Raw genomic sequence first — 26,037 nt, 5'->3', positions numbered from 1 at the left:
CATGTAGCAGGTTAGAGCAAACCCAAGGCTCTTGCCTCCTGCCCAGGCCTTGGCCTCCATGAGCTCTTTTCCGATCTGCTAGACCCAGTGCCTGCAAAGGACAGGCTGTTGCGAAGGGGAAGAATACCCAGTCCCCAGTGGGGCTGGAGCGGGCAGGCTGCTGAAGCCCTCTGCCTGGACCACAGTCTGGACCCTCTGCTCAGGCTGCCCAGCTCAGGCATGGACTGAGAGGCCGAACCAGGCCTGAGAAGGAGAGGGAGTCCTGGTATAAATAACTGTGGGGGGCCGGGATGTTTGGGCCCGTCTCCTGGGCTACGGCTTTGTTTACTGACCAGCGAGGGGGGGGCAGAGCCCACACATTTGCCTCCCTGACTTGTAGCCAAATTTCTCCAGGAAGGGGTGGCCCAGGATTAGCCCCAAACACTCCAGCTCTGCACCTCCTTGAGGTCCTCCCCCTAACTTTGCCAACATGGGCCCTAACGCCCCCTGACATTGTCCCCATTCTTCATCCCCAAATGCCACACAACACAGTGACTCCATCAGCCCCAAAGTTCCCAGCATTTGCCCCCATAAGTCTCAACTCTGCTCAGATCGTGGGAGGGTGAGGAGCTTGAGTATGGCAGAGGAAGGCCCCAAGCAGAAGAGCTGGGTATATGCCAGGGATCTGAGCTGGGGCTGCTGGGCAGGGGGGTGCAGGGACAAACCTCTCCCACGGCCCTGGCCAAGACAGAGGGGGGCTGCAGCCCCCGGATTAGGAGAGTGCAAATGCCTCTTCCCAGCCCAGTGCCCATCCCATGCCTGTCATGTGCAGGGTGTTAGATGGCCAGACCCCAGCGTGGGCGGGGTGGGCAGGTGCCCTGTTGGTCATGCCGCAGCCAGCTCTCTTCCCCAGGAAAAAACCTTCAGTGCAGGAGGGCAAGGGGGTCCCCTTCTCCATGGGGGGCAGCAGTCACAGTCTGCTCAAGTATGGGGACAAAAGGGTTGATATGAGCTGAGTTCCCCCTGTGGGCCAGCCCAGCCTACCTCCCCCTGCCACACACACACACGCACACACACACTCTCTGCCCAACTGACTCATGGGTCTTGCTTGAGACACTAAGGGGATGTTCACTGAGAGCAGAGGCTCCAAATCAGGGCTCTATCAAGCGGTCTTAGACAGGTACCTGGACACCTGAGCTCTAGGCCCATGTCAGCCACTTCCCAGCTGAATAACCTTGGGCAAGTCACTTCTCCCTTCCGAGCCTCAGTGTAAAATAGCATAACGATATCTTCCTCCAAGGTTGTTGAGAACTCAGTGGGACGCAGTGAGCAAACATTAATTAAGCCCCACAGTGGGCCGGCACGGCTCTAAGGGCTTTGTGGGACCATCCAGTGGGAGAGCCGGCATCCTCCCCAGGACAAGGTAGCATTTTGGATCCAGAGGCTCAGACTCAGGGATGTGATGGGACCTGCCCAAGACCACCCAGAGGGGACGTGAGCCCAGGTCAGCTCTGAGGAAAGGTTTTCAGTGATTTATTGGTCTTGGGGACAACTGAAACTCTTGAGCTAAGCTGAGCTCCAATCTGGGCTCTGCCACTGACCTAAGTTTAGTCCATGCCCTGTTCTGGGCCTCAGTTTCCCCATCAGTAGCATGAGGGGAGAGGGCGAGCCCAGTGATTTCCAGTCTATTGAGTTGAGGGAGCGGGCAAGGAGGTAGGGCAGGTCCAGCCCCACATGGGCTCAGCCCCTTTCTCCAGGGCACTGCACCACTAGCTAGGCCAACCATCGGTGCTCTCACGAGCCTATTCCAAGGCCACTGTTCTGGGGACCCCCACAGAGCTTAAGCCCACATCCCCAGACCTCCTTGCCCACAGCCTCGGGGACTGCACCCATCCCCTCTGCTTCCAAGGGCCCCCTCAGCTCAGCCACACACACCTTCCTCCAGGCCAGGCTTTGCATAAGCAGCTCAACTTTCCCTACAGGCAAAGTCCTAGGGCTTCAGGCCAGGTCCAGCCAGGCCTGGGCAGGGTTAGTGGGCCGCTCCAAAGGAGCCTCTCTGGGGACTGCACCATAAGGGGGAAGGCAGGGGGGAAAGGAAGCCAAGCCAATGGCATCCTTGTGGCTCCCTGCCAGAGTTTCCCCCTTACAACCCTCCGTGTAAGATCCAGAAAGGTGTCTCTAAAATGCTGGTCTGTCCAGGGTATTCCTGTCTTCAGTTCCTTCCTGGACTTAGTCTCCTCCAAGAAGTCACTGCTCCTCAGCTGGCATCCTCGGCTCACATCCCATCCTCTTCTCTGCACACCCCCTGCCCTTCCAGGCTCCCATGCTCCTGACTTCTTGGAGGCCTTTGCAACATGCTATGTTCAGCCTCACCTCTGGACTTTGCCCATGCTAGTCCCTCTGTCTTGAATGCTGTTCCTTGCTCCTTCCTGCCTGATTGACTCCTCCTCCTACTTTTGTTGCAGGTCTCAACTTAAACCTCTTCCTCTGGGAAGACTTCCTCATGACGCCTAGTTTGGGGCTGGGTTTAGCCCCTCTGTACTGGGCTCCTACTGGACTCTGCACCTGTCCAGACAGCAGCCAGCCCCTGGCCCATCTCCCTAGCGCCCGAGGGAAGGTCTGATTCACTGCTCTGTCCCCAACACCTGGGATAGTGGCTAGCCCCAAGGGACTGCCAGTGAGGGCTTCCCAAATGAGAGAGCGAGTTCCCAGTGCTAAACTGGGGTGGAGGACAGAACCATGAATTTTAAGGCCCAACTGGTCTTCATATCGGCCGCAGGCCCATGAGGGCCAGTTAGGCATAATATGGTAGGCAAGGACATAGCCCCAGAACTGGACATCAGGGCTTTGAGTCCTGACCCTTCTACCTACACCCAGGCAAGTTTCTCAACTTCTCTGTGCCTCAGCATCCTTAGCAGGGAAATGGGCATAACTGTAGTCCCCAGCTCATGAAGGTGTTGAGAGGAAAAAGTGTAAGGAGCCACAGTGAGTTCTCAGAGCAGCGGCTGGCCCCAGGTCTGCGCTCATTAGACATTTGCCATTAGCATCCCTCTTATTACTGAGAGTTCCAGCAGGAGAGGGAGACTGAGGCACAGTGGGGGGTGAGGCAGGGACTGCAGGAGGCCACACAGGAGGAAGATGGCTTTCCCAACCCAACCCACATCCCCACATAAAAAGTGTCCCCACCCCCCGGCCCCCACACAGGAATGTTCCCCTCCAGCATCCCCCACACTGACGATAGCCCTGAAGACCTGCTCACACCAGAGTGCTTGCACACTCAGTCTTACACGCCGCCCTCCTGGGCACTCAGCACCTACTGGCTGTGCGACAAAGGCACACGCTTAACCTTCCCACGTCAGCGTCCTCTTCTGGGCGGCAGGGTAATAACGGTACTCCCTCCCGGGGCTATCGGGAGGATTAAATGAAGTAGTATATGGAAAACATCTGGCACAATCCCAGATAGAGATCACGCTATGGATGTTACTAGCATATGACAAACTCGGTTAGCACTCGGTCCCAGGCTCCTGGGGAACCGCCCTCTAGTCCGTGTGCTCTTCCGCGGCCTGGACACCAACCCCTTGCTCTGCAGGGTACCCCCTCAGGGTGCGAACCAGTACAGACAGGAGTGCACTGAGGGGCCCAGGACCCCAGAAGAGAGGGAAAGAAGGGGCGCCTGGGTGGCTCAGTGGGTTAAGACCTCTGCCTTCGGCTCAGGTCATGATCCCAGGGTCGTGGGATCGAGCCCCGCATCGGGCTCTCTGCTCAGCGGGGAGCCTGCTTCCTCCTCTCTCTCTGCCTGTCTCTCTGCCTACTTGTGATCTCTGTCTGTCAAATGAATAAATTAAAAAAAAATCTTAAAAAAAAAAAAAAAAAGAGAGAGAGAGAGGGAAAGAAGACCCTGGAAAGCACAAAAAGCCCTCCATTCCTCATGGTGATTGTGGTTTGTGAAGCCCTTGAGCAGGAAGTGTTGTTCTGTGGGGAAGGAAGCTGGTGCCTCAGAGACACTGAGCCACCTGGCTGGGGTCATCCAGCCTTTAGGAAGCAGAGGGGGGAGCTGAACCCCAGCAGCTGACTCCTGCTCCTGTGCTCCTTTAACTGACGTTTGAGCCCTGATACCGGCTGACCCTGTCCCCACCCACCGCCAGGGGCCATTCTTGGCTAGAGCCCTGGGCTGGTCCTCAGCTGATGCGGAGGTGGGGGGGAACGCCAGGACCGCCCCAGGCCCAGGAGGCGTAGATAATGAGACTGAGCGCTCCTCCATTCCGCCCCCACCCCCAATCCTTCCATCCCCACCCAGGCCCTTCTGGCCCTCCAGCTCAGGAGGGAGGAGGCAGGAAGGCGCCCAGACTCAAGGATTTCACACACGGGTAAAATTTCCAAAAAACACTCGGGGACTGGTTGGCAACTTTTTATTTTGCCAAGTAAGGACATTTGAAAAAAAAATTCCCAGCCCCATCATTTCATAAAAGAAAGGACATAATCTCAGACTAAAAGTCCTTTAAATGGAATAAATTTAGCTTTATGAAAAAGTCACCACGTTGTCCTTATTTCCCTCGATTTTGCCTTAGGCCACTGAGAACCGCATGCGTCTGCTGACATATCTGAGAGCCACTTGGAACTTGGGCTTGGGAGTCACACAGACATGGGTTCGAACGCTGCCTCCACCATGGACAAGCAGTGTAATCAGGTGCACATAATTTCCTCCCTGAGCCTCACTTTCCTATCTGCAAAATAGGCACATAATAGTGTTTGCAAAATGCTAGCTCCTGGGAAGAAATCAGGCAAGCCGTGGCTCCCAGCCAGGGGTGCCTCCCTCTCCCGTCACTGCCTATGGCTCCCCATTGCCCGGAGGGCAAAGCCCACCTCCAGAGCTTGATGATCCAGAACAGGGGAGATAGAGGAAGAGAGTTCCACCTCTTGCTTCCACCAGCTCTTGCTCTTGCCTCCAAGTGGAGGGCACTCGGGATAAAAATCACAAGCGCTCCCAGCTCAGCGCCTGCACAACAGAGAACCTGGGGTCCTTTCTCCAGTTTCCCTCTAGTTGGCAAAGCTGTGCTCTTCCTTATAACTGGCCTCAATGCCACCTTCATTCCCTGGCTCAGAAAACATTTACAAGTTACCAACCACATGCCAAGCACTGTGCTCAACCCCCACCTCCCAGACCTCACCACCCAGGGCCGAAGAACGCATAGGGCTGGGTGAGCCGGGCTCTGGGGAAGGCCCCCCGCCCCCGCCGCCCCCGGTTGAGCCTGGAGTGGAGGTGGGTGGGGAGTGATTCCAAGAAGATGGGGTGCTCCAGCTGAGAAGTGAAAAATGGATAGGTGTTCACTAGCTGATGGATGGGTGGGGGAGGGAGTTTCGGGCCAAAGGAAAAGCACAGAGATCGTTAAATAGCACGCTTTAGGGACACTATAAGCTGGTTCTTGGGTGACTAAAGAATGCTTGAAGGTGCCTGGGTGGCTCAGTCAGTTAAGCGTCTGCCTTCGGTTCAGGTCATGATCCCAGGGTCCTGGGATCGAGTCCAGCATGGGGCTGGGGGGGGGGGGGCCCCTGCTCAGTAGGGGGCCTACTTCTCTCCTCCCCGCTTGTGCTCGCTACCTCTGTCTCTCTCTCTCCCTCTCTCTCTAATAAATAAATAAAATCTTTAAAAAAAAAAAAAAGATGCCTGAGGGAGGGGGTTCCTGACTTGGGCAGTGAGTGGTAGGAGAGTCACTGTTGGGGGCACTGGGGAAACGAGAGGCTGAGTTTGAGGTGCCCACAGGATAAGGGGGCAAGGTGTTCCTGGGAAGCTCAGGGATGAAACTGCAAGGGGCAGGCTGTCATCCCAGAGGGGACCCACAGTGTCACAGGAGTGCCTGAGGCCACGCACACACACACAAGAACTCTGTATAGTGAGGAGGACACACAACAGAGCCACAAGGAACTCCAACATTCATTGGGCAGAAAGAGAGAGAAGAGCCAGAGAGGCCGACTGAGGAGAGTCAAGTGAGGACCCGACAGGCTTAGACCTTCAGGGGCAGCATCCTGGGGACCCTGTCCCGGCTTTGAATCCCACCTCTACAGCTTGCTGGTTATGCTGACTTGGGGCCTTCATTCCCCTCTGTAAAACAGGGCTGGCGTATTTTTCACAGCAAGGACAATAAAGGGCAGCAGGGAGAGGTCCAAGACCCTGGGGCGGCCTCCAGCGCACCCCCCAGGCTGCATCTCCCTCCCCTTGCTGGGCCCTGGGTCATACTTTCCCCCTCCTCTGTCTCCCCCACCAGACTGCCTGCAATCCCCAGAAGGTGGAAAATCAGACGAGTGAGTGAACCCAGAGGTGCAATGCTGAGGGAGGCATTGCTCAGTCCTGGGCAACTCCAGCACAACCCCCATCTACTGAGGGGACCTGTGTGTACTGTGTCCTTGGGCCACCTGGTCCTTTCTCCTGGCCTCAGTTTCCCCATGTGTGCAAAGAAGCTACGGCTCTGCTTGAGCTCTGAGGCCTTTCTGGCTCTGATGTCTGGCAGCAGGATGAAATGAGAAAGGGTGAGGGCAGAAAGGCCTATTTCTACCCCAGGAGAGGAAGTCCCACAGCGGTCTGGGTCCCCATTATGCCCAGAGACTGGTCCCTCCGGAAGAGGGTGGCAGCTGGGCCAAGGAGGGCAGGAGCAGAGACGCCCGGGATTGTGCTGACAAAGCTGTTCCTTCTCCCCTCCTTTGCTCCCTGCCCCCTCCCCTCCCAGGGGACAGCCAAGCCCAGCAAAAAATAAACCCAAAGACGGTGACCTGGGGAGGCCTGAGGCTCCCAGGGAGGAGTGGCAGGGAAGGAGTGGCTTAGGGGCAGCCTGTGACCACCCCCCCAAAGCCAAAGGGTACCTGACCCCTCTCCCCCACTCCCCCACCCGCCAGAACTCGGCTCCCAGGGAGCAGCTTCTGTCTCCTCTGCATCCTCACCCTGTGAAGGAGGGGTGCCCCTTGCTTGGCAGGATAATGAGCAGAGTTAATCTTGTCCTGCACAGCTAGATGTGGGTCCGCAAGTTTTGGGAAGGGTACCGCAGGGAATTGCACTCTACCTCCTGGTTAGTGGGCAGTCCTTCCTGCTGTCTGACCTCCATCCTTCATGCTTCAGTGGGAATCACGCTCCATTTATCTCCAGCAAGCTTTCCCTCTTTCCCACCTGCCTGGCCTACATGTCCGAGGAGTCTCAGGAGAAAGTGCCCCCCCCTCCTCAAGAGATTGAGGAGGGCCGCCAGGCCAGAGACCCCACTCCACTCACTGTTCCCCAGTCTCCAAGAAGGAAGGAAGAGGGAGGGAATTGCTGAGCTCCCTGCTCTCTTTGCCTCCCTCCCTCAGGCGCTGCCCACGGATTCCCAACCCAATCAGTCTGCTGCCTGGGGCTGCCCCTCCCATTCCTTCCTCACCTCCCCCCCAGGTGTCAAGCCCCCAGGGCACAAAGATCCTGCCCTAGGGACAGTTACCCAGAAAGCCTGGAGTCCTGGGGGCACTTTATGGGCACCCCCCCATGTCTGACTATCACCCTCTCCCTAGCCCCCTCTGGGGGCAGGCAGCCTCCCAAGTGCCCTTCTAAGTGCTCCCAGTCCTTGGAAGGGCCCAAGGAAAAGGTGCTGGAGACCCTCACGGCCCCCCACTCCTGCAAAACTTAAGGTCTGTACAGCAGCTCCTCCTGGTCCCCCTGAGTCCCTCAGTGCGCAGCAGCTGTAAACGGTCCACGTTCCTGTTTAGCCCCATCTTACGGGGGCGGGGGGAGGAGTCAGGCTCGTGGACTGGGGTGGAGCGGGGGTGCGTACTTTCCCAGCAAGTATTAAGATCTCTAAATCTCCTTTGGGATTCCCTGTCCCCATTCCCCAGGATGATATGTTCAGGAGAGAGGGGGGTATCGCCCCCTTCTCCCAGGGGTCCCCTGCTGTCCCCCTGAGCACCATGGCTCTACTTCCATCTCCCTGGGGTCAGGCTGGCTGCAGGTGTGACCATGAGGCCTACACAGTGGAGTCCCAGACAGGGCGCAGGCCTGGTCTGTCGCCCTGAGCCCCCCAGGCCTGGTACAGAGCCATCTAGGGACCCAGGTCGGAGTCCTGGCACCACCACTCACTAGCTGTGCAGCCTCGCACAAGTGGGTGGCGTCCCCTCTCCAGCCCCATCTTCCCCTGATGTGAACCAAGGATCACGAAGGGTCTGCTTTCGGTCATGCCTGTGGGGGTTAGAAGCGGGACTGCAAGGCCGGAGCCCGCAGAGAGCACCCCCCACCCCCCAGCCCCGTGCAGTCACCCTGGGCTCTGTGCTAGACCAGCACACCGTTCCACCTCCCCAGGCAGGAGAACAGTGAAAGGAACCGCAACAGAACAACTGGGTGTCAGCCGGTGCCTGCCACCACCTGCGCCCGGCATGGCGCCCACACTTTAACCCGCTTGGCCCCGACTCTCCTGGCTTTTAGATGACAAAATTGAAGCTCAGAGAGGTCAGGTAACTTGCCCAAGGACACATAACTGTTTTGGGTGGAACAAGAAGTGAACCCAAATCTGTCGGACTCAGAGCTCATGCTCTTGACCCACTCAGGGGGCAGCCTCTGGAGAGAGGACAGGGCCCCACTCTTTCCCCACCCCAGCCCCACAACTCCCACACTTGGGGTGCTAGAGAGGGGCCCCCTGAATTCCCTGCTGGGGGTCAGCCTTGCACAATAACCCTCATGGGTGCAGTGCTGGGGAGGAAGGGCGATGAGCTGCTCCGAGTCTGGGGAAGCTCCCTGCGTGGCCCCCTTGGGGGGCGGGAGTGTCAGGGGCAGGGCCTTGGCCGCTCTGCAGAGCTTTCCTTTCTCCTGCTCCCCGGGAGATTTCAGCTCCCTTGACTGGCTCAGAGAACCTTAAATTAATCACCCACTCAAAATGCTGCCATCAGCCCAAGAATAATCACCTCTCGAAACACTCCTGGCTCCAACACTGGGAGAACAGAGGTTTCCGCAGCAGTAGGGACAAAAGTCAGACTTTCAGCAGGGCTTCCTCAATGGAAGGAATGAACATACTATGGAGTCAGGGTGGGGTAGCAATGAGAAGTCTAACTTGGGCAGGAGGGCATCAAGGGGCCTAAGGGGCAGGGAGAGGAACAGAAGAAGGGATAGAAAGCTGGCAGGATGGTCTCTCCATTCACCCCCTCCTCATAAGGACCAAACAAAAGAATGAGAACTGAAAAACAGCAGCACCAAAAATCTGGGTCACACTCCAAGACTTTCCCCATCACAAGGCCAAGTTCTTGGGATGTTAGCCTTCACCATCAGCTGGGGTGAGGAACAGATCTAAAGTCCTGATCTGGGAGGCAGAGGCCTGGGTTCCTGGCACAGTTGTACTACCGATCTGCCGGGTGTGACACTCCTTTCCGTGCCTCAGTGGACTCAGCAGCACACTGCGGGCCTGGGCAGAACGGTCCCGGGGGCGGCCTTCAGGGAAAGTAAAGGCCAGCCGAACTCTAGGAGGCCAGCTAATCTGCTCCCACGTGGCCCTGGGGCTGCCCTCCCAGGTGGACGCACAAATAAACCGAGGCCTGTAAGGGCAGCCCTGCTGGTGTGGACAGGTGGAGGCAAGAAACTCAGGGGAGGGGGTTGGCTCTCTTCTGTGCTAGGGGTCTGGGCTGGGGCGGCAGGCCCGGGAGCATCTCTGTGAAGTCAGTGAAGAGGTAGGGGCAGCTCTATGTTAGATTTCCTTTCCTTGGATGTGTGCCACAGATGCGTTTGGGATGTCCATGGCCACACGTGTCAAAGCTATAGTGAGTGTGTGCACGAGACAGACAGTTGAGTGTGCAGCGGGGATGTGTGTGTGTGTGCCTGGGTGCTGGGTGCTGGGTGCTGTGTGCTGAGGGCTGGGTGCTACGTGCTGGGGCAGAGAAACAAATGGCACAGGAGCGGCCCTCCTGCGGGGCCCGGGGCTGGGGCCCTGGCTGAAGCCTAGATGCGGGACAAGGAGGTCTGAGTCAGCCCTCGCTCTCAGGAGGCTCCACAGAGACCGCTCCTGAGCCTCGTCTCCCCACCTGTCAAATGAGGAGGGTAGCAGCACTTGCCTGGTGGAGGTGGTCTACAGATGGCCCGGTGATCACTGCCGCTCAACGAGTGATGAGAAATTTCCATTCCAACTGCTGGAGCCACCACCGCCCCCCCCAACCCTGCCAGGCAACTGCAGGGAGCAGGGGGCACGGCCTGGATAGGGAGTCAGGAGTCTTGGGGTCTGGTTCCACATTTGCTTCTGATTCACTGGGTGACGTGGGTCCTTAGAGCCTTAGTTTTCTTATAAGCAAAATGGGCTATCAAAATGTCGACCCACCTCTTGGGGACGCCTGAGGCCTCTGGGCCCCCTTTACTGGGCTGATTACCAACCCAGGCAGTGATCGTTCTCAGATGGGCAGGGTGGGAGCTTGGAAGACTCTGGGGTTAGGAGTCTGAGGGCCCCAGGAGCTGCCGCCACCTCCTCCCCTCCCCATTCCCACAGCTTCTGACCCCAGGGACAAGGCTGAGGAGGATGTTTACAGAGTGAAAACCTTCACATAGAGAAAGCACTGGGCAGCTGGGGGCTGGGAGCAGCCAGAGTCTCACAGTGGCGTGAGGAAAGCGGGGGGTAATGACTTTGCCTTGTATCAGCCCCCTCCAGCCCTCCAACTTCAAGAGTGAGGCTGGGGGGCGGGGCAGGGGAGCTCTGAAAGGGTGCAGAGAGGAGGTGGGCCTCCTCCCCCACCCCGCCAACCACCCACCAAAGGCTCAAAAAGCAGGACGGGTAGTGATTGTGGTGTTTCTCCAAATCCAGAGAGCAGAGCCTGTGAAGGGTTGAGGCCTTAATCAGAGACTGGAACACTGAGGAGGGGCTGGGGTTTAGGGACAGGACCAGGGGCCTACAGAGAGGTGAGAGAGATGGGAGAAGGGGCTTGCAACCCCTCATCCTGGACCTCAATAAGGAGAAGACGGGAGTCCGCGGTTCCCACGTCCCAGAGACCACAGCTGCAGGGGCAGAAGGGCCAGAATCCGAGCTCATCCTCTGGACAGTCTTCAGTGCCAGAAAATATGTGGGCTGTGTGGGGACCTCACTGGCAGGTGTGAGGCTGACGTCCCCCTGGGGTGAACGGACCCAGCTCACCCCAGTGCCCTCCTTCCTGAGCCCTTCTTTTCCAGGCTTTTCTGCCAAGCCCCTCCTGCTAGGGCCTGAGTCTCTGGGAAGGGGGGGCTAGCTAACTGAGCACAATGAGACCCCTGCACTTGAGCCACCTCTGGGCGCCCATTGTGGAGGTGGGAAAGGATCTGGCCAAGAGTGCAGCGGGAGGGCTAGGAGTCCAACAGCAGGAAGCACTTCCTGGCAAGAACAGCCAAGACCCCAGAGTGAGTGACTGAGAAACCCCACATCTGGAGCACCTCAGGAGCAACAGAAGCCTCCGGTCTGGCCCCCTCCTCCAGCCCCAGGAATAACCCCCATCTTTCACACTCAGGCCCTTGCCGCACACTAGGCTCTTTCCCACCTATTACCTCATCTGAGAGCGAGGCCCACAAGGTTGGGGTTTCTACCCACTCTGACGGCCAAGACATCTAAAAGCTCAGAGAGGCACAGTGATCCATCCAAGATCACACAGCCCCCAAGAGGTGGGGCTCCCAATCCCTCGCTCCGTTTGATCTCTAAGACAGAAGCCTAGTTCCCTGAGATTCCCTAGCCCTGTGGATCTTCTCACGCCGCGTTTCCTCCCCCAGAGCTCCTGAGATGCCTCGTCCCTGGGCTCCCGGGCACAAGTGGTCAGAACAAGCACGCCCCTGGCCAGGGCATTCCTGGCATCCGGAAAGGGCAGGATGTGGGGCAAAGCTGCCAGCAGATTTAGCTCCTGGAGAGGAAGGAGAGGCCCTTCCAGAAGAGGCGAAGACAGCGGCTGGCCGGAGGACATGAGGCGGGTCCTTCACCTCTGGTGACCCCTGGGGGCCTGAGAGACCAGGCCTCAGGACAAAAGACCCCCGCCTCAGAGGCCTACTGGTTTCCCTGGGCCCAGCCTTGCCTCGGAAGGGTCATCTCCCAAGAGGAGCCCATGAAGGCACAGCCCCTTTCCGTGGAATGTCTCAGCCTCCTTGGGCGCCCCAGGCTGATGTGGGCAACTCGACCACCTTTCCTTAGCAGTCCTCTGTGGCTTTCACCTGACTCTGTACGACTCCCTTGTACTGTCATCACTCCCACAATCCTCTCTGCAGCGAAAGACATTCGTCCCAGATGCTCCCAATGGGCACTGGGGGTTGGGCTACCCTTAACAGTTGACTCTGACTCTGACCCTAAGTCTGACCTCATGTCCTGACCAACTCACCTCTGCCCCTGGCCTAGCCCAGCTGGAGTCTCTGCCTGAGTCAAGGCTGCCACCCCCAGGAGCACACTGGCTGAGAGAGTCCTCCTCTGCCCTCCCTACGGCCAGGGGGCTCCCCTTCACCTCTGAAATTCTGCGCGCCCAGTTAGGATGGGGCAGAGGCAGGCAGAAAAACAGACCAAAAGACAGGTAGAAGACCAAGACAGATGGACAGGCACACGGACAACTGGACAGACGGATGCTTGTCCCACAGAGGGATGGAAACAGGCAGAAGGACCACTGGACAGTGAGGTGGGGGGGAGATGAACAGACAGGCTAACTTGCACACAGGTGGAAATTCCAGCAGAAAGACAGCCAGACAAGGCAGAAAAACTGCCTGACAGTCAGGTGGACAGGCAAGGGGGCCACCGAGGAGACCCCATAGACTAAAGGGCCCGCTCTGAAGGCAGCAAGAAGGGATTAATATCGGTACATTTTCCAGGGACCCGAGGTCTTTCTCGGGCACCTCCAAGCGTCCCAGCCGCCAGGCCCAGCCCTTCAACTGATATCCGCGGGGCCTCTCATGTTCCTGGCTGGGCCAGGCCGTCCCCCAAGACTGAGCTCTAGGCTGCCAAAATTCACTCTTTACATCCAAGAGGGGTCAGTGTTTTTGAAAGTTGTAGGAGCCTGGCAAGGGGGAGGAGGGGGCCAGCAGCGTCAGTGTTTCCAAACCGACCGCTCTCCTCTTTCTTTTTCCCCAGGGCGCCCAGAGCCAGGCCTGGTACAGCAGCCAGTGAGTGGGGCGGGCTAGCGGGCCCAGGCACCGGGGTAGCCAGGGCAGCCCGCTGCTGCTGCTGGGGCCACCGGCGGGTGCAAGGTGGAGGGGAGGCTGGATGAAGACCGTCACACAGCACACACGAGTGTCAGGGCTCAGGTGGCTCACAGGGACCCCTGAGCCCCTACAGTGGGGGGCCAACTGGGACTGGGGTGGAGGCCATCCCTGTAGAGGGCCATCTCCAAGGGGCGCCCAGGTGGGAGCCCACTGTGGCAACAAAGTTGGGGAGATAGTAACAAATTGTGTGGGGGCCACTGGGTCCCCTTTGTGTCTGGGGCACAAGGAGGCAGAGACAGGGAAGAGGAAAGAGGATCCCACCGTAGTGGCTCTGGAATGCAGAGAGGATGGGGGACAAGACACTGGATGTGGGGAGTACCTGGGAATGGGACGGAGGAGCAGGGGTTGGAGATCAGAATGAAAATAGTTGAGGTAGGGAGGTCAGAAGCGAGGTCAAGCAGGGGTCAGGACCTGGGGATCAGGGTTAAGGTCAGGCTGGGGGAGGATCAGAAATCGGGCTCAGGCCTGGGGGTGAGCGAGAGGAGGGTCGGCCGCGGGAATGGGGGGCAGGGGGCGGAGCCAGGGCGGCCCGCGTCGGCCCCGGGGAGCCCAGGCTCCGGCAGGAGCCGGGCGGGGCGGGAGCGCGGGGGCGCGGCAAGGGGCGCGGGGTCGCAAACTCACATGAAGACGTGGTAGACGAAGGCCCAGCCGCGGGGTCGCTCCAGCACGTTGTAGACCCAGTTCTGCAGGCGGCGGTAGCGCTTGTGCGCGGCCGAGGAGCGCTGGCCGCAGGCGGAGCCCGAGCCTGAGCCCGGCCCAGGGAGGGGCGCGCCCGGCGGTAGGGGGCTGCCCAGAAGGCCGAGGCGGCGCGGGGAGCCGCCCCCGCCCGCCTCGCCCCGCTCGCTCTGCACCGCCGTGAGCGCCACCAGCTCGGCGCGGGGGGCGTCCCCGGGCGGGGGGGCCAGGCCGAGGCGGCGCGGGGGGGCCTCGGCCATGGGCGGCGCCGGGCGTGGGCTTGGGGGGGCGCCGGGGCCCGGCTGCGGTCCGGGGCGGGCGGGCGCGCGCGGGGCGCTCAGTGGCGCATGGCTCGGACCCGGGCCCTGCGGGGGCGGCCCGGGGCGGGCGCGGGCGGCTGGGGGCTAGGGGCCGGGCCGGGGCGGCGCGGGGGCCGGGGGCGGGCGCGCGGAGCCTGGGGGCCGCCGGAGCCCGCACTGACCGCCCGCTTCCCCGGCGACTGGGGCGGCTCTTTCCGACTCCAACTCTCTTATTACGCGCTCCATGCCGCTCGCCTTTCCACCTGCCTCAGGCGCGCCGCTCACATGTCATCCTCCCCCGCCCCGCCCCTCCCCCGCCGCCCCCGCCCGCCCCGCGGCCGCCTTCCCAAATCGGGAGGGAGCTAGCGGGCGGGCGCGACGAGGCGGAGGGGGGCGCGCGGAGCAGCCGGCGGGGCTGGGCGCACCGGCCATGCGGGCCGACGAGTCGGTGCCGGGACCTGACCGCGTGGCGGCGGCCCCCGGGGGCTGGCCGCGTGCTAGTGGCGTGCCCTGCTGCGAGGGGCTGCCGAGACCGCGAGGCCCGGCTGGGCTGGACGCCTCGCGGGGGTGGGGGGTTGCTCCGGAAAGTGGGGGCGTGGGCTGGGCAGCCGTGGCCGCGACAGTGGATGGGACTCGGCGTCCCGTGGAGTTCAGGTGTGAGTGGCTCCAGAAGTGCGTGCCCCGTGTGTGCCGCGCGGGTGGCTGTGGGTGCGCGCGGTGACGGGATAGAGTCCATGCAGGTGCGTGGCGTGGGCATTGTGTGGCTAGGTGTGAAGATGAGTGTGCACGGTGCAGGCCCCGGTAGGTGGTGGAGGTGAAAGCGAGGAGGTGTGCCCCTCGCCATCGGGGCGTGCCCTTAGTGCGCCGGGAGGAGTGTGTAAAGTGTGCCGGGGCTGCGTGTGGCTCGGTGAGCAGCGCCCACGGGAAAGGCCTGCTGTCCAGGCGCTGCCGAGCTGTGTCACAGCGTGTCGCACAGCGGACCCCGGGTGTGTCCGCTCGTCCTCCCATCCCCACCCCCCCACGTCTAAGCTTGCTTTCTTCCGGTTGGGGGACGAGCCCCCAGCCGCCGCCCCGCCCCAAAGAAGAGTCTCCTGCGAATGAGGGCCTGCGCCCCGCCAAGCCAGTCTGAACCGCTCCCTTGCCTCCAGGGTCAGGGTCAGGGCACGTGGCTGTTGGGAGGTGAGCTCTGAACCAGCGCGGCGGGCTGGACGACTTCGTCCCCAGAGGCCCGCAGAATCCCACCCCCAAACGGGAGACTCTTTCCCACGCACTGCCTCTCCAGCTGGAAAGTTCTGGGTGCCTGACCTCCTCTCTCTAGCGGTAGGGGGCAGGCCTTTCGTTCCCTTTAGTCCTCTCGGCCCTGCGAGGAGTGGTCATTTGGGTTTCCCGATCCTCCTTCCCTCTTCCTCTGACGGCTGCTTCGGCCACACCAGCAGCTCCCTCCGCAGGCCCTGCCCCAGGGTGAAGGCTTCCGCAGCAAACTCTTCTCGGTTCCTCCGGGAGTCTCTCGGGGGACGGAGCCGAGCGGGAGGGGCGGGGCAGGGGGCGGGAAGGCGAGCTCGATTCTCAGCTGTCAGCAAAGGCAGCATTGATCTGCTGAGCGCCTCTGGGGGAGGGAGGGAGGCAGATCTGCAGGCGTCGGGGAGGGTGTTGCAGGGACCTGGGGGGTCCCCAAGCTGAGCTTGGCAGCCGGCCCACACCCCGACCCGGACAGTGACCTTTCTCCCTCTGCACAACACGGGGTACCTTCTGGGGTTTGACCTGAATCTTTCCTGCTGCTCTTTGGCTCCAGGTGTGCCCAGGGCCAGAGCCTGGTGCCTCTGGGCAGGTTATGCCCCGACCTCGCTGGCAGCTGGGGAAGGTTTCTGGACCCCAGGGCCCAACCACAGATGCAATGCCTGCGCTGGGTTAACCCATCCTTTCCCTGTGGGCTAAAGCCAGCAGCCCCTAGACTTGGCACCCCCCTCCCAGACACTATGGGACTGTCTAGACTACATCAATCAGGGGTCCTGCAGGGTGGGACTAAGGTCTGGGAACCTGAATGGTAGGTGGAAAGAAAAACAGTTGTAAGGGATTTGGAGGTCTTTCTTGGGGTCTAAAGACTCTTCTGTGGCAGAAACCCCACTTGAACACAGGTTGCCCTTACCAACACCCAGGATATCTGGAATTGGGTCTGTTCTTGGAAATTTGATCCTGACGCTTAGCATCACCTCTGAACCCCACAGTTCTCTTCCCACTTGGGGGACTGAAGAAGTCCCTTCCTTTGTGAGGAGCTCTCACTGCCAGGAGAGGGCCCCACATTACCTTTCCCAACTCCAGCTCTAGATTATCCCCCTCAAAGGTAGCAGGAAAAGGAAGGACACCATGGTTGCTGCTAGAGGAATGAAAGTTAGACCTCAGGAAGGACTTTCATAGGACACAGAGGACTGTTTCTCCTGCAGGTATGTATAATGAGCAGAGGGACACACCCGCTCCTTTTTATTTTTTTATTTATTTATTTTTTTAGATTTTATTTATTTTATTTGACAGGCAAAGATTACAAGTAGGCAGAGAGGCAGGCAGAGAGAGAGAGGAGGAAGCAGGCTCCCTGCTGAGCAGAGAGCCTGATGCGGGGCTTGATCTCTATCCCAGGACCCCAGGATCATGACCTGAGCCAAAGGCAGAGGCTTTAACCTACTGAGCCACCCAGGCGCCCCCGCCGGCTCCTTTTTAAAGTGGAAAGTCAGCGAACTCTTCTTAAGGGGTGAGGGGAATGGAGAAGATGGTCCTTGAAGGTCAGAAGCAACTTATTTGGGGGATTTGTGTGTTCATGTACCCACAGGGGCACTGGAGGAAGCCGAGAAGAAAGTCTGGTTCAGAGAAGACAGGTGGCCCCTCTGAGGGTCACCCGGCAGCCTTCCTGCGCCCCCCCAATCCGGATTCCTAGGACATGACTGGGAGGATGGACTTTCCCCACTGCAGCCTTTAGTGACTAAGACACTTTTCTGAGCAAACAGCTGTCTCAGGCTCTCTCTGTCTGCCTCCCTGCTTCAGGAGTGTCGGGGGTGGTGGTGGTTTCCCACCCTCCTCTCTCACTCCCTCTCTCCCACCTGTTCCCTGCGCCCCACCCTCAGCAGCTTCGTTCTCACCCCCACCCCCCAGCCCCTGAATCTCGCCCTGGTGACTGCCAGAATGGCCACCCTGCGCAGACTCGCTGTGTCCCTGCGCGGGTCCCTTCCCCACTCTGGGCTTCAGTTTCCCCATCCGTGCAAGAAGAAAGGGGCGGGGCTCCAGGATCTCCTGTAATTCATCACTGTCACCGTCATCCATCAATGGAGCAAGTATTGATTGAGAGGAAGGGTGGGGATGGAGAGCTCCCATTTGCGGGGCACCAACTGGGTGCCAGATCCTGCCCCATCTGGGACAGAGAGTAACCATTTCCATGTGTGAAAGCTGAGGCTCAGAGAGGTACAAGGAATCTCTGAAGGATACACAGCCTGTGGGTAACCCCAGAACCATCTGTGACCTGTCCTCCCAGTTGGCTGGCACCTACCTACTGTGCCCTGGGGTCCTGGGATCAGTGCCGGGGGCTGAGGGGAACTGGAGATGTTCTCTAGAACTGTTCTCTAGGACTCTCTCCTGCCAGCGGTGGAGACTCCCAGGTCTCTAAGTGTTCAGGTCTAGAAGTGGCTGGGACCTGGCTCAAGCCTGTCATTGACTATAACAGCCCACAAGCAGTGTGATCTCAGGTCAACCAAAGTTGCAGTTTCCTTTCTTGAAGTGAGAAAGGGGTTTTAAGTCAGTGGTTTTCAGGCTTTATTAGCAATGGAATCATGAAGTAGCATCCCAACATGTACAAAGCATTAAAACAGAGGTGTTCTGCTTGAATTGGGGTTGATGGGTTTGGGGGGCGTCAAGTTTCCACCCACCAGATCTCCTACTCTTCCCTCTCCACATCCCAGACCACCCCCTCCCCGGGTTTTCTTACAGCTCCCAGGGGTGTGAGAGGTCAGATGAGGGAAAAGTCTCCACTGGCAACGTCCCAAGAAGGGTACAGGGGTGTGAAGGACTCGGGGAGGTGCAGAGAAGTGCAGTTAGTTATGTCTGCAGCACCCGGGCTGAAGCTGGGGCTAAATGCTAAGCCTTGGGCAGGCTTACCTTGACTTGCATTGTCTTATTTCAGCACCCCAACAACCCTGTGATGGACTGCTGCTTACACCCCCATTTTACAGATAAGAAGACTGCGGGTTAGCGAAGAGACTCACCTGATCTAGCTCTCTACCCCTGTGCTGTAGTGTGTATGTCTGTGTGTGTGTAGGTGGGATGTGGGGTTGGAGAGAAAGTTATAGAGCAAGGGAGAAGAAGGGTAAGCTTGGCAAGGGGGACAGCAGGGGCCTTGAATGCTAAGCCAGAAGGTCCAGTTTGGCCTGATAGGAAACAGTCTGGCCAAGCAGGCCTGACCAGCAGACTGGCCAACAGTCTTAGCCTGGGCATGCAGCAGAGGCTGGGGCTCTGTAGGAGAGGGCTCAGGAGGGGTGGAGTTGGAGGCTTCAGCACCTGGGGAGGCTGGCAGTGCCAGGGGCAGAAAGAGCACTGAACTACAAGTCATGGCTAGGCTTCCTGACTCTTCCTCTGGACTAGCTGGTAACCTTGGGCAAGGCATTCCACCCCTGCCCCACCTTCCTCAAGTCTCGGGAAGACCGAGTGCACGAAAAATTCTTGATCATGCTGGGAGGGGTACACATGTGAACCATTCATCTTACTGCTCTTCAGGTATGTGGGCGGGGTGGGTGGACAGAGGAGATGCCGTGGGCAGTCCCTAGACCTGGCAGCTCTTTTCAGTCTGGAAAGGCTTCCTAGGAAGAGGGGTTTCCCGGGATGGTGGCATCACATGCATTATTTGCCTCTAGAGTTCCACTCCACTGTGAGGAGGAGGAATAAGGGAAGTATAAGGGAGGTATAAGGGAAGTATAAGGGAGGTATAAGGGAAGGATCAGGCCTGCTTCCGTTCCCCAGTAAGGCCAGAGAGGACAAGGGACCTAGGCCAACCCGGCAGGTGGGAAGTCCTGGAGGGGCCAGAGGAGTTTCTCTCCCCCCCAGATCTCGAGGTGCCACTGAGCTGTCCCCAGCCCAGACAACACAGGCCTTCTGGGCCAGTGAGCTCAAAGCCACAGGAGGTGGGGAGGGAGCAGTGTCGCTGAGCTCAGCGAAAGTGAACCCCCATTGATCCTCAGGGCTGGAGGGGGGCCCACAAAGAGGAGACACTGAGGGAGAAAGGGGTGTGGAATTGAAAGTCAAAACCATCCCTTCTCTTGCATCTCCTCCTCTGAATCCTCGTGATTCTTCCTCCTTAACCCCCAACTCCTGGAAGACCATGCAGAAGGCGTCACTACTACTGTGGGTATGCTGATAGGCTCCACATTCTCAATGAGGGCAGCTGGGACAGCTGAGTTGGTTGGAAAATGAGGAGGAAGGATATTCTTCTGAGTTGCTGAGAGTGCAGTGGAAGGAAGCCTCCCCGATCCGTGCTCTGTTGGTGGGGGAAGCTTGGACAAGGGCTCAGAGAAGGAGATGATGTTAGCGGGAGGGACTGCAGATAGAGGGGCAGAGAAGGGGGTTCAGAAAAGGGGTAAGCCTTGCTAAGGGAGACAGGGGTCCAGGGAGGAGAATGGGGGCTCACAAGGGAAACTGGGGGGCTCAATGACCGGGATGGGAGGCCCAGAGAGTGGGACTTCCAGGTCGAACTTAAGTGAACATATATTAAAGTCCCCCTTCCCTGAACTATTAAATAACTTTGAATTAGATAACTTCCCTGAAATATTGGATGACTTTAAAAAATACATATCCAAACTCAAAAGTGAGAATGAGAAATCTCTAAGGGCCAGAAATGAGAGGGAATTCTGGTGGTGAGTAGGAGTGGAAGCTGTAACTCTGAGGAGGCATTTGCAGGATGGGAGCCCCCACCAGTGGCAGGGGCTACAGCAGGCTCCCTGCCTAACGCTGGGTCTGGGAAAGTGCTAAAGTATGTCTGCCTGCTAGTCTCCTGGTCTTGGCTTTGGGTAGAAATATCCCAAGCCAAGATGCTAATATAAGAACTAGTTTGCAGCTGGTGAACATCCACATGGCTTGCGCAGATTCAACTGAGAAATCATCCCTTAGGGTGACCTCTACACACAAGGTAGGAAAGTGTGCTCAAAATAACTATCTCAAGGATAAACTTCACAACATATAAGTAAAAGTAAGTACAATATCTTGAGAGGCCCCACTCTCATGGGAGAATTCATACCTAAAGATCTAGAGATAATAGAGCAATCTGAAAGGAAGTTTAATATGGTTAAAATCTTCAAAAAGATTAAGGAAGGAATAGCATCTATAAAACAAGAACAGATGTTTCAAACCAGGTAGCAGCTAGCTTTGAACAGAACTATCTAGAAATTCAAGAAATGAAAACTGAAGTCACTGACATTAAAAAAGAAATCAACAGGGGCACCTGGGCACCTCAGTCAGTTAAGTGTCTGCCTTTGGCTTGGGTCATGACTGCAAAGTCCTGGGATCAAGCCCTAATTCAGGCTCCCCTCCTTAGTGGGGAGTCTGTTTCTCCTTCCTCTGCCATTCCCCTGGTTTGTGCTCTCTGGCTCTATCTCTCTGTCAAATAAATAAATAAGATCTTATTAAAAAAAAAAAGAAATCAATAGATGGGTTAGTGGAGTAAATGCAGCTGAAGAGAGAATTAGTGAATTAGAAACTAGAACTAAGGATATCCTCCAGAATAAAGCACAGAACAATAGAGAGATTAAACATACAAAAGAAAAGAGACATCGAAGATTGAATAGGAAACCCCAACATATATTAGTTCCAGAAAAAGATACTGGGAAGAGTGACTAAGATCTTTCCAGAAATAGGATTTGAATTTCTAGATTAAAAAGGTCCAGACTGCCAAGTAAGATATCTTCAAAAACAAAACTATATCTAGACACCTTTTAGCCAAAGAGTAGAATATCAAGAATAAAAAGGAAATTCTAAAAGCCACCAGAGAGGAAAAGGTAGCTTATCTACAAAGGTCCAATAATTGAATTGACAGTAAGCATCTCATCAGCAACAACAGATGCCAAAAGACAATGGAATAGAATCTTCCGAGTGCTGAGGGCAAATAATTCTGAACCTAGAATTCCATACATTGCCAAACTGTCATTTAAAGGGCAAAATAGAGACATTTTGACATATACAAGATCTTAGAAAGCTTCTGTCTCAGAACTTCACTTGAAAGAGAGGCACAGGGGCTTGGGGAGGTTTGGGGAGCTGGAGAGGTGATGGGGCTCCCGGCTGTAGAGAGGGACCAGGCTATTTGGGATGGCTCCTTAGCACAAGCCAGCCAGAGGAACCCAGCCCAACCTGGCCCAGCTGGGACCCAGCTTAGGTTCTCCCATTCTGAGTGCCAGCCTTGCTGTCCCCCCATCCCCTCTTTCCGGGCCAGCACCCAGGCCAGGGAGTAACACTGCCAGCCCAGCTCAAGGGCCTTGGGGAGGCCACACCCAAGTTGTTCATGCCACCAAGCACTTGATCTCCACTCTAGGGTCTCCTCCTCCGGGAGGTCAGATGTCATCTTGCCGAGGCCTGTGTGGATGGTTGGAGCAGTGGGACAAAAAAGCTAGGTCCCTACCTGGGAAGGGCCGTGCAGGGGCTCTCATTCTCTCTAGGAAAAGAATCATGAGCCCAGGGGAGGTGACCAGTGGGGCAGAGCTGGCTGGGACAGGAGGTTTCTTGAAGCTCCTGGCTCCACTCAACCAGATGGTGCCCTTGGGTAATTTCTTAACCTCTTTGAGCCTCAGTTTCTCACTTAGAAAATAAGAATACCTACCTTATGAGGATGTAAAGATGAAATGAGATCATCCATCACGTATCAAGCTTAAATATACTTTCTTACACAGAAATTGTTTTTAAAGACTTACTTTAGAGAGAGCGAGCGAGCATGAGTGGGAAGGGCAGAGGGAGAAAGAGAGACTTTTCAGCGGACTCCGTGCTGAGCGTGGAGCCCAATGCGGGGTTCCATCTCACAACCCCCAGATCATGACCTGAGCCAAAACCAAGAGCCAGATGCTTAACCAACTGTGCCACCCAGGCCCCCCTGCTACACAGAAAATTTCTTGAAAGGATAATCTCTGATAACCCTGCCCAGCATGTTGTAAGTGCTCAATTTTTAAAAAATGTTAACAAGTAAAAAATAGCCAAGGCAAAGGAGTAGTGCTAGGAATGCGCACAGGTTTGGAGGCCCTGTCTTCAGGGAAGGGTTCACGTTCATTCACTCTTCATCAGTCACTGCCATCCTCCTGGTGCCTGGCCCTGTGCTGGGCTCTGGAGGAGCACAGAGGACTCTGGACTGGAAGAGGGCCATCTGTGAGGAAGATAACCAAACCCAGAAATTCTAACAAAGTGATAGGGGGTTTCTTCAGAGCCAAACTTGCCTTGTGTTTACTGTCTCTCTCTCTCCCCCACCATTCCCATGTACACTTCCCCCCAGCCCTCAATCCCATATAAGTTTCACGATAGCCCAGACCTCATCTGGGCTAATTTTCAGCCATCTTTACAACGTTTAAAAACAATTTCTGACACATAGGAAGTGCCAAGGAAATATTTGCTGAATGACTGTGGTTATAAGCATGAACAACAGAGGCTATAGACATCGCCATGGGAGCATGGAAGAGGTCTTTGCAGACTCTGCCCCGGGACTTAGAAGTTTCTCAGCAAGGGCCATTTAAATTGGGTCTTGATGGATGTATAGATCAGTAAGTGGAAAAGAAATAAAATGACAGGGGCGCCTGGGTGGCTCAGTGGGTTGGGCCGCTGCCTTCGGCTCAGGTCATGATCTCAGGGTCCTGGGATCGAGCCCCGCATCGGGCTCTCTGCTCAGCAGGGAGCCTGCTTCCTCCTCTCTCTCTACCTGCCTCTCTGCCTGCTTGTGATCTCTCTCTGTCAAATAAATAAATAAAATCTTTCAAAAAAAAAAAAAAAAAAAGAAATAAAATGACATTCCAGGCAGTGGGGCTAGTACATTCTGAAAGGGGAGGTGTACCCAGGGACTAGTAACTGAATGTGCAAAGAGTGCAGGAGAGAAGAGAGTGGAAAGACACAAAGCTGGGGAGATAAGAAGGGCCTTGAATGAATTTGGACTGCCAGAAAGCCCTTATAAAATCTGAGAACCTGGGCGCCTGCCTGGCTCAGTCAGTGGAGCTTGTGACTCTTGATCTCGGGGTCACGAGTTCGAGCTCCATGTTAGGTGTAAAGATCACTTAAAAAATAAAATCAAACCTGAGAAACTACCCTGATGTAATACTTGGATAGTGCTTCCAGCCCTCAGTTGCCCCAGGAATGCCCCTGCCTTCAAAAGTTAAGGGTTTGGGGACACCTGGGTGGCTCAGTGGGTTAAAGCCTCTGCCTTTGGCTTGGGTCATGATCCCGGTGTCCTGGGATTGAGCCCTGCATCAGGCTCTCTGCTCAGCGGGGAGCCTGCTTCCCCCCAGCACCCGGCCTGCCTCTCTGCCTATTTGTGATATCTGTCAAATAAATAAATAAAACTTTTTAAAAAGTTAAGGGTTTTATGGGTGAGGGGGTTCAGAACCTAGGACCCATTGAGATACCCCGTGTAGTTCCCGGAATTGTCTCAAGTTGGGTAAGGGTTGGACAGGGCACCTACCTGAGACTTGGGGAAGCGCTGCGCGCCGCCCCCTTGTGGCCTCAGCAGAACTGAGTAGCAAGGAGGCTGCCCAGGTGGTCTGTTCCTAATCCCAGGGGCCTCCAGTCTCTGGCATCAGCCTCCGAGAGTTATCCCAGCAAATCATCTGTCCACACACCAGATCTAACTGCTTTATTTATTCCACATATACTCAAGACTGGGCCAGTGGCCGGGGGGAGGTAGAGTAACAGGAGACAGTTCACAATTAGTAAAGCCTTACTCTTACAGCCACCACGTGGACCACCACCACCACCACCGGCCAGAAAGACACTGTATGCACAGGGGGTCAGGAGGCTAGTATTTAGGCTTCAGCTCCATCCCAATCCATGGAGTAACCTTGGGCAAGTAGCTGCACTATGCTGGGCCTTGCATGTCTCCCTCTGTAACGCAGGATCATGATCCCTCTCCTGTCTCCCCTGCAGGGTCACCTGAAGATCATCAGGAGGACGGATGCTGCAAGTGCTAGGAAGAATGTTGAAAGCATGCTCCGGATGTAAGGGGATCGTGCTGGGGATTAGATAGGGGCTCTCTAGGGCTGCACTAAAGTGTTTGTTTACACCCAGTTGGGCCCTGCTGACGGGGAAATTTAAAGGGAACGTGCTCAGTAAGATAGTTGCTTTCCAATCACAACTGATCAAAACATCTCCAAAACACATCTGTGGGAAACGGGGACCCACTGACTGGTGTGAAAACCCAACTACTTGGGCTTTTAGGAATGAATTGAAGAGCAGCGAGGTGGGGCAATGCCATGGCCTCAACATGGGGGCTCAGCCAGGAAGTCAAAGAGCGGAGCTGCTGCCTCTCCTGAGGCCAGGGTCCTCCCCAGCTTGCATCTCTCCCTGGGGGGTTGGGCTTTCGGGAGTATATGCATGTCTCACTGAGAATTGGTACAGGACAATGGGAAAGGCCAGATGACCCTCTTCGGAGAAAAGCCCCGAGCAAGAAAGAACTCAATACAGGGGGAGGTGTGGGCACTAGGGAGTCAGGAAGAACAGGCTCACTAACTTCTTATGATACTATCACCTGCTTCATCTCCCAAGCTGTCACCGGAGTGACGCCATGTATCCCAAACCTCAAAACAAAGAAAATTTTGCTTTTGCAGGAGAGTGTTATTTCTCTTCCCTTCATAGTATGAGTCTTACTTGGTGTCATCTCTCCCTTTGCTTTGGCGGTAAGCCCAAGGGTCAAATGTGAAACTGAATTCTAACTACTGCGTAGGTCTTTATGGCCACGGTATTTGTGTTCTTGCTTTTTATGATCCTAATTTCCTACTCAATTATATTTTTCTTAATTCTAATTTGTTCTATTTTATTGTTTCATTGTGTACATTTTCAATGCAAGCCATCTTAATTTTTCTTGTGGAATGAAGTAAGGTGTGCTCAGGTAAAGGACCGAAAATGAATAGATGATAGACGTCCAAGTACTTACCATGGCTGACAGCGGGGAGCATTTAGTGGGAGGATTACCAGGATAACAGGGTCAGACTTGCAGTCGCCTAATATCAAAGCCCCTTCCTATCAAAGCCCACCTCACCCCTTAAGATAGCAAAGAGAAGGGAGCTGTCCAAGGTTTCGTGGCATGTTACCATCAGAGAAGAAATTAATACCTTATTTTTTTTCCTTTTTTTAAAAGATTTTATTTACTTATTTGACAGAGAGAGATCACAAGTAGCAGAGAGTCAGGGGGAAGCAAGCTCCCTGCTGAGCAGAGAGCCCGATGCAGGGCTCAATCCCAGGACCCTGAGATCACGACCTGAGCCGAGGGTAGCAGCTTAATCCACTGAGCCACCCAGGCGCCGCTAATACTTTTAAATGGCACTCAGTTCCCTGCTCTTCCCATGACAACAGGCCTCATTCCAGTTGTAAGGATGGCATGGTGAAGGTTAGGAAGGTGGCTCATTGCTGGCTTCCATGGCCCATGAAAGCCTCTGAAGCAGCAGAACGCTCCGTTCTTCCTGCTTCAATGACTAGGAAGTAGGCCCTAGCTGTAGAAGCCTTCTGGCCTGCAGCGGGCTGACAAGGAGCTTGGGCCACCCACCGCCGCAGAGACCATGCCCCTGGGAGTGGACGTGGCCACAGCAGGCAGCTCAGGATGCCAGCCTGTGCTGCGCAGAAGTAGCGGGACTTGTTTGAAGGACAGAGGCAGTTTCTTCCATGAGGGATGCTCTCTTGACCCTCAAACCAGCAGGATGCAGCAGAATC

General features: G+C 56.4%; 1 protein-coding gene across 2 annotated transcripts in view; it reads right to left on the bottom strand.

Moving 5' to 3' along the window:
- The window catches only part of LOC111143291 (potassium voltage-gated channel subfamily Q member 4), a 51,351-nt gene extending 37,263 nt beyond the window's left edge, over positions 1-14,088 (bottom strand). For both annotated transcript variants that reach the window (XM_022496932.1, XM_022496933.1), the window contains exon 1: positions 13,775-14,088. In XM_022496932.1, coding sequence (XP_022352640.1) covers positions 13,775-14,088 — 314 coding nt within the window. The remainder of the gene's footprint in view (positions 1-13,774) is intronic.
- Positions 14,089-26,037: the final 11,949 nt, after the last annotated feature.

Source organism: Enhydra lutris, unplaced genomic scaffold (assembly GCF_002288905.1).
Source record: "Enhydra lutris kenyoni isolate GAN:26980312 unplaced genomic scaffold, ASM228890v2 scaffoldscaffold9, whole genome shotgun sequence".
NCBI lineage: Eukaryota > Metazoa > Chordata > Mammalia > Carnivora > Mustelidae > Enhydra > Enhydra lutris.
The sequence above is the reverse complement of the archived record's forward strand: the minus strand, read 5'-3'. Positions and strand labels throughout refer to the sequence as shown.